Here is a 7,812-nt window from a genome sequence, read left to right on the forward strand (position 1 = left end):
CGCTCGGTGCCGTGCCCCGCCAGGGCGCTGGGGGCGCTGCCGCTCCCGCCCGGTGCCGCCGCTGCCCCGGTTCGGCCATGGCGGAGCGCCCCGGCGCTCCGCTGGGGTTTGGCCGCCCCGCGCCGCTGCCGCAGACGGGCTGGGAGCGGCTCAGCGAACTCTGGCGGCGAGAGTGAGCGCTGGGCCGGGCTCGGGTGGGACGGGATGGGATGGGGCTCTGCGGGGCTGGGTCGTGGCGGTACCGCCGTGCCTCCCGCGCCCATCGCCGCCCTTGCCTTGCAGCGAGCAGCAGCAGTACCCGGAGGAGACGGTGAACATCGCCAAGTCGGCCTTCACGGCGGGAGTGGTGGGCTGGCTCTACGGGGGGCTGCCCGCCTTCATCAGTGCCCGCAAGGCCTTCATCGAGAGCAGCCGCGGCGAGATCTTCCAGAACCGCGCCGATGCCGTGGTACGGCCCGGGATGCACGGGGGCAGCGCCGGGCACCGGCGGGGCCTGCGGCGGCCCCGGGAGGCCTCGGCCTTGGGGAGGCGCCGGTGCTGGAAGCTGTCCTTGGAGGTGACACCGGAGCCCGCGGGGTGGCCTCGTGTTTGTGGAACGCGTGTGTTTGCCCGCTTGTGGTGCAGAAAGTTTGCTGGGAGTGTGTAGCAAGCACACGAGTACGCGGTGTGTAAGGGCGTGCAGCCGGCCCGGTCTGCTGCTGCGGGAATTAGCGGTGCCCCGTTACCCAAATTGCGGTCAAACCGGCGCCCTTCCTTACCGAGAAAGCTGGTAACAAAGTTCACCGTTCTCTTAAGTGGCTGATTAACATGTCTCGAGAAGGCTTTCTGCTTTTAAGTTTTACTGTGATGACAGGAGACTTCATACTTCAAACTGGGATTGAACTCTTATCTTAATTAATGTGAGCCGAACATTTGCGACATTTTATAGATGTATTTGAACTTCTAGGTGTTTGTTTTTCAATTAAAATGTTGGTTACCTGGATTATGAGGAAGAAAACCCCTTTAAAAATCTGTCTGATGTAAAGTTTGCATCATTTACAATTAGATTTGGCCTCTGATGTGGTGACCAGTAAATTGCCACTACCTGGCTTCACTCTGGCGACTTCTTGGCACATCTGAACCCAGGCTAAGCTCCTGCACCACAAGCAGTGGAAGAGAAAGTTTATTTACTTTCATGGTATTAACTGCAATGTTTTTAATTCTTGTGAAGCTTCTGTTTATTACATATTTTATAAAACCTCTTATTTTCAAACTTTAAAGTGCCAGTGTTAAACAGCAGAGCTTGATGGTATCTTGACATTTAGTGTAGATGGTTATTATTTATTAATACTTGTGAACTCATAATAATGAAGTAGTTTCTAGTTTTCCTCCCTTCTCCTCTGCTGCTTTCCAGTACTGTCCTCAAAGAGGATGCCCAGATGTCTTTCAGCAGCAGGATTAGAAAGACCAGCTGACATTCCAAACTGGAATTGACTTTGGTTTTCCTGTTGGTGGCTGGGAGCAGCTTTTCCTCCGAAGGGGACCGACTTGATCAGGGTTGGGATGCCAGCGCCAAGGGCCATCAGTGCCATGGCGTGGCTTGCAGGGTGTGGCTGTGACCTGTGACATGTCCCCTGTGTCCCCTCAGCAATCTGCACACCGTGCTGGTCTCCGGAGTTTCATCCGCTACGGCTGGCGCTGGAGCTGGAGGGTTACAGCTTTTGCCACCATATTCAAGTGAGTATTTCCTGATGGGAGAGGGAGCAGAGCTGCCTTGTGCTTGTGCTTTTCCTTGGCCTTCAGCACCCGGGGCCAAGAGCTTTCCGTGCCAGCAGTGCCCACAGCTCTGGTGATTGATTGCAGCTCCTGGTGTTGCCTTAACACGAGTCTGGCTGATCAGGCAGGAGCATGAAGAGGGTTTAACCTTTTAGAATCACCCCAGAATTCTCATCATCTAATGCATCAACACAAACCCTCAACGTGGAAAAGCCCTGTTTGTACATCTAATCCCTGCTCTTACTGACTTGAACACTGTTCTTCCCTTTCTTGACAGCTGCTTTCTGCTTTTGCTTCATCTCTTTTGGTGCTTTTTCTCTGAGGGAGTGTTAAAGTGTGTTGACAGTTTCTGGAAGTGCTTTCTAACCCACACTGATTTTTGTCCTTTCTGGTATGTCTCATTACTCCTAGTTTGTATACACTGGTGTTACTCACAATTGTTTTTTCTTGTCCTCAGACACTTGCAGGGGATTGTCTTGTTCTTGAGCAGTTGCTGAATATCAGACTTACCAGCTCTTTGTACCTTTTTAGGCCTTCAGATTTTTCCTACACACACACAAAACCAATGCAGAGAGTGTTCTGCTTCCCTGTTTTTCTTTCTTGGGTGTTTCAGTGCATTTCTGGCAATAGAACATCAAACTAGGCATGGTCTTCTGAGCAAAGCCCTTTTGAACTAGAAATATCTCCTTCCCTGTTGTTCAAACTAGTAAATTAAAAAATTTAAGCCTGCATTGACTCTCTCTAAGTTCTCATTCTACTTTTAAGATTCCTCAGTATTGACTGGCGTTATTTTATATTTCTGCCTCCCTAACTTTTTTGTTCCTTTCTGAATTTCTTCCTCACTGTCTCTTGGCTTCTGTGGCTCCTTTTAGTTTAGTATCTGTTTTTAGGTTTAGTTAGCATGCTGTTGGCTTTCTCTTCTGGAGCTTTTGATTTCTTTGGGTTTTCCTGGATTTCTTTGGATTTGACATGTAACCTCGTCATCTTCCACCAGGTGTCTCCCCTGCAGTCAGATCAGCCCTTTTCCACCAGCCCTTTGGAAAAGGTTCTGAACGAAGCTATTTGCTTCTCAACACTGTTTCTGTAAAGCCCAAGTTGAAAATTTCACCCTGCAGTCGTGAAAATTTTAAGTCTCACAGTTAAAACCCAAGTGATTTGGGTTTATCTGTGTTGGGAAAGAGAGGAGGATTGCTGTTGGCTTGTCAATGCCATGCAGGAGGCTGGGGAGTATGTGGCTGCTGAACTGAGAACAGAATGCTTTGGGGCTTAGCTGATGTTCTAGGAGGAGTTGGTTTACCTATCCCAGAGGGAAATCTGATGACACAAGAGTAGGTGATCCTGCTGGTGTCACAAGTGTGACTTAGGCTATTGTACTGGGGACTGTGTGCAAGGCAAGATCTTATTGACACAGGGATCAGCTTCTGGGGTAAATGTCCTGCATCAGGACTGACTGACTGACTGGTAGGACCTTTTAATTACTCTAATTCTTTTATCCTTGACTATGTTATACGTTCCTAGGCATTAGAACAGCCAGTTCAGAGAAGCTGTGGCTGCCCCGTCCCTGGAGATATTCAAGGTCAGGCTGAATGGAGCTCTGACCAGCCTGGTCCAGTGAAAGGTGTCCTGTCCCACAGTGATGGCTTGGAACTGGATGATCTTTAACATCACTTCCAGCCTAAACCATTCTGATTCTATGATTCTATACAATGGTAAAGAAAAATCTTTGATTTAAAAAAAGAAAGAGTGTCTCAGATCCAGTTCATGAACTCGATATTGCCTGTGTCTGTGCAGCTGCCTGCAGTAAAGTCACAGAAGTCATGGCTGGCATGGGTGTGCTCTGAACAGATGGACAACCAGGCAGTTAGAGGCAACCTGAGGGCTGGCTTAATGAAATCCAGCTTTATTTCAGGCTGTGTTTTGCTGCCTCTCTTTTTCCATGTGCAATTGCTGACTTCTGTGCCTTACCTTTGCAGCGTGGTGAGCACGGGTCTGTCTGCATACCGTGATAAAACCACCATCAGTAATTTTGCTGCAGCAGGAGGTAAGAGTGCTGTAACCTTGTGTGCTTCTGTTTGTGAGCCAGGGTCGTAGCAGAAAAGCATAAGCAAGTATCCACATCCCTTGGGCTTGAACAGCTTCTGTTCTCTTGGGCTTTGCTTCTTGTTCCACTGGCTTTGCCCCGTTGTTTGCCTGCTATGTGCCTTTATTTGTGACAGAGATACTGAGGCACTGCTGAAAACATTGGGGAGTTTTGTGGTTATCAGTTCATCTTCAAGATACTTGCTGCAATATTTTGTGTGAAAAATGCTTATGTGAGGTAAGGCAATACTTGGTGCATAACCTGTTCTCATAAGCACCTGTTTAACAGGGAAAGCATACCACTCTTGGTAACAATTCACCACACTGTTTGTAGGCTGCCCTTTTCATGCTAAGTTTTGCATGCCCACTTTTGGCAGCAGGGCTCTGGGTAAATGATCTGCTTGTTCAGTTTTACAGGCTTTATTGCCCTTACAGTTGGATACAATTTTTACTGATCCTTTCTGCCTTACATGGTAGCTACTATTATTAGCTGTTGCTGCACAGAAAAAAGGTTGAGGGAGATCATGCTCCAGCCTAGAGAGAGCTTGGTTTTACTTTCATAGATTCTTCTGTGATACAGGAAAAAATTTGGCAGTTTTTCTGAAGCAGAAGGAACTTTGTGCAATGTTTCAGTGCAGAGACCATGGTGACTGTGTGGTGAGGGTCTGTCTCAGTGGCCATGGCACTTGCTTTCTGCTCTGTTAAAAGCAGATGTCAGCTCATGGAGAAGAGAAATGCAGCAAAGCAACTCCCTATGTTGGTGTGAGATGTCTGTGGTGGGCTGTTTCTAGTTTCAGTGGGTTTGTTCTTTTTTTAGCCTTCACCGGAGCTCTGTTCAGAATGCACTTGGGCCTGCAGGGCCTGGCGGGCGGCATCGTGTTTGGAGCAGCATTTGGGTGAGTTGTGAGCCTGGAATCACAGGTGGGGCTGCAGGAGCTTCCCTTCCTCTCTTGCCTTGAGGGATTTTCTGTATCTCTCTTAGGACCTCATGATGATCACTTTTCTTCCAACCTTTAAACTGTTTTTCTTTTCTTCTTTGTTTCTTGTTTTGTGTTTTGCTGCTCTCTCAGTAGTGAGAGCTCAGTGCTCTCAGTAGAGCATCTTATTTGCTGCTGTTTGCTTATTAGAGGGAACAACATAGGCTCCACCAAAACTAAAATGTGAAGCAGCAGCCATTAGGAAACACTGAGGGAGCAGCTGCATGGCTGGGCTGTAAGGTGACACATGTCTTCATGTGTTTCTTGCAGTCATGAGTCTCCTAAAGTTCCCCGGGACATGGAGGAGCCCATGGTTCTCTCTCAGAGGCTCTGTGCTTCTGGACAATGACTTCTAACTCAGGAGAAATCTGACTTTTCAGATTGGCACCATCAGGATGGTGTCAGCTGTGGGCATGCCTGGGAGCAGCCTAGCGAGCTGTACCAGTGAGAACACAAGTATTTCCAGAACTGGATGGAAGCTGAGCAGGGGTGTCACTGTCTGAAATTTGGTTTAGGTGTTCTATGAGATCTTCCTTGGGCACCATAAATCCTTCCACCCCTTTGTCCTATGTGTGCCTGTCAATGAGTAAATTCAAAATACATTATCACAGGGGCTCCAGTGAGTCACAGCTGAAGAGAAGCTGTGGTTGGTGGGTGACAGTAGGAGTACCTTAGTCTTGATGTGATGTGAGTTCTGGGGTATGTGACACTTCCTTCATGCAGCATCTGGCCCCTGCCTGAACCTTTTGCTGATGCCAGTAAGTTATTGCTGTTGTGTGTCCCCTGGGTGACTGGTGACTTCTCTGCTTCCTCCTTCAGGGTCCCTGCAGGAGGCCTCCTGATGGCAATGTATGGCTTGGCTGGTGAGACCCTGCAGGAGAAGAGGAGTCGTGAGCGCAAGGAGCTGTACGAACAGAGGCTGGCAGAGTGGTGAGGAGCAGCTCTGCCCCTTCCAGTCGTGGGCTAGGAGGGTGTCTGGGTCTTTGTTCAAGCATTGAGAGAAACCACAACACACTAGGCTTTCTAAACCTCAGTTCTTCTCTTGGTTGTTGCTGTTGTTCACCAGACTTAGAAATGCCGATTTAGTCTTGCCAGTCTTTCCTTCATTGCTGCTTTCTTTCCATACCTATTAAAGAGAGGAAAGAAGGAGGATAGCTGGAGGCTTGGGGGGGAAAAAGCCGTGACCCTGGTCATGTGAATTACTGAAACTTACTAGTTGTAGAAGAAATTTTCAAGAGCTTGGATTCTGCAGTCATGTCTCTGTCAGGAGGATACAGGCATAAAATTGCTTTGCACTCTCTCTTCTCTCCTTAGGCAATCCAGGCTCAGTATGACTGAAATCTTAGGCCAAACAGAAAACAATGCCCAGGGAAGACCAGAGATGGAGAGAGCAAGAGAATTGAAGAGCTACTGAGTCTTCTCCAGATCTCTGTTGTAAGAAGCATTTTGATCCTGCTTGTAAAAGCCTTCAGTCAAGGGATCATGGAAGTTGTCTGTGAATGCAGTTGTATCCTGTGAAAAAGTGTTTTGCTGAAAACATTGGTCAGGGATGGATATCACTGCACAAAGAGCTTGGGAGGGCCAAACCTGTTCCACCTGAGAAGGTGGAAGTACAGAGACTTTACAGACCAGGAAGTGTCATCTAGGTTTGGCAGGAATTGAGGGCTCCAAGGCCTCATCTTGAGCCCATTTCACTGCTGAAAATGTCCAAACCACCAGTGATGTAGAAGTACTCAAGTTAAAGAAGCCTATGGATGGTTCATGTGCTAAAGGTGCACTGATTCCAAAAGTTAATTATGCCCTGGTGAAAGCTGCTCTTCAAACAATGCCTGAAGAATGTGCTGATGGTGGTTTCTTACTTGGTTCCTACAAATACCTGGGGTATTTGGCAGTCAGTGTGGAGGAGCTGAGAATTATATGGAAATACCCTGAAAAAGGCATGATTTGGGTTCCTCAATAGAAGTCTGAGGGGGCCACAGAAAATATGACTTATTTTTGGTGGTGATTATGAAAGACTTGGCACTGTGGACAGTTAACAATAAGAAGGCCTCTAATTTCATTTGCAAGTTGGAAATTAGGGGGTGACCATTGTAGTTCAAGACACTCAATAAAGCCATCCAGCAGTGACTGTGTCCATGAGCTCTTTATGTCAGTACAGCAGGTACTCTATGCTGGTACAGTGTTGGTACTAGAGAAGCATCCTTGAGTGATTCTCCTTGAGAAGAGCTCTAAAATCCCACCAGACATTCCTCTACCTAGGCAGTAACAAAGGCAAGAGCCACGAGAGTGCCAGCTCTATTATTTTGTTCCAGAGACGAACTGTTAAGTCAGAGCTGTTACCTGTGGGTGGTGCTGGAGTTACTGTGAAATGTTCTGTACTCAGAAGGGTGACGTGGCCCATCACTGTTCCCCCAAAGCAGGAGGTCAGAATTCCTGTTCCCTTTCTTTGTTGGAAATTTTTTTGTCCTACTAAAAGGGATCACATCCAGGTGCTCTTTTCATAAGAAAAGAATCTGTTCTGGTTGAATGCTTTTCCAAATAATTACTGTTGATAGAAATATGAACAGTCGATCCCCACAGAGTGTATTCCACCCACCTAAAGCAGATTTTTGGCACAGTTTGCTTTCAATAAGATGTTGTGTTTTCTGACTCCTGAAGTGAGCATTTAATTTTTTAAACACCCCAGTGCAGCTCATTTTTCTATTCAAGAAACGTGTATTTCAGTGTTGTCATCGACCAGCTCTGATTTTCCTTTTCTATGTGTAAGTGAAGGATATGCATAATCAGAAGTATGGATATATCTTTCACTCTTCCTGTTTTAAGCTCTGCATGTGTTGGTGACAGTAATGGTGTTGTCCTTTGCCCCCCTATCCCCTCAAAAAAAAAGAAAATAGGCCTTTCTAGGTCACATTTTTGTCATTGTGCTTACACAGCGACGTCTTATCTTCTTCTTTTTTATCTTCTTTCTTCTTGCTATTACATCCCCACCCAATATCCAACA

The 7,812-nt window shown here is 47.2% G+C and overlaps 1 protein-coding gene across 1 annotated transcript; it reads left to right on the forward strand.

Annotated features, from left to right (window-relative positions):
- The first annotated feature begins 34 nt into the window (after positions 1–34).
- TIMMDC1 (translocase of inner mitochondrial membrane domain containing 1) lies at positions 35–6,938 on the forward strand. The gene is made up of 7 exons (XM_014882833.2): positions 35–172; positions 283–448; positions 1,628–1,716; positions 3,729–3,796; positions 4,652–4,730; positions 5,631–5,741; positions 6,126–6,938. Exons 1-7 carry the CDS (start codon positions 78–80, stop codon positions 6,223–6,225), a joined length of 708 nt encoding a protein of 235 aa, XP_014738319.2. The 5' UTR covers positions 35–77; the 3' UTR covers positions 6,226–6,938.
- Positions 6,939–7,812: the final 874 nt, after the last annotated feature.

The sequence above is a fragment of the Sturnus vulgaris genome, chromosome 2 (assembly GCF_052056855.1).
Source record: "Sturnus vulgaris isolate bStuVul1 chromosome 2, bStuVul1.hap1, whole genome shotgun sequence".
Lineage (NCBI taxonomy): Eukaryota > Metazoa > Chordata > Aves > Passeriformes > Sturnidae > Sturnus > Sturnus vulgaris.

What these genes read in the sequence shown, in the direction of transcription:
- TIMMDC1 (XM_014882833.2), top strand. Translation starts at nt 78, where the DNA reads ATGGCGGAGCGCCCCGGCGCTCCGCTGGGGTTTGGCCGCCCCGCGCCG. An exon ending in AGCGAACTCTGGCGGCGAGA is followed by an intron (nt 173 to 282) that starts GTGAGCGCTGGG and finishes CTTGCCTTGCAG; the next exon opens with CGAGCAGCAGCAGTACCCGG. An exon ending in GAACAGAGGCTGGCAGAGTG is followed by an intron (nt 5,742 to 6,125) that starts GTGAGGAGCAGC and finishes TTCTCTCCTTAG; the next exon opens with GCAATCCAGGCTCAGTATGA.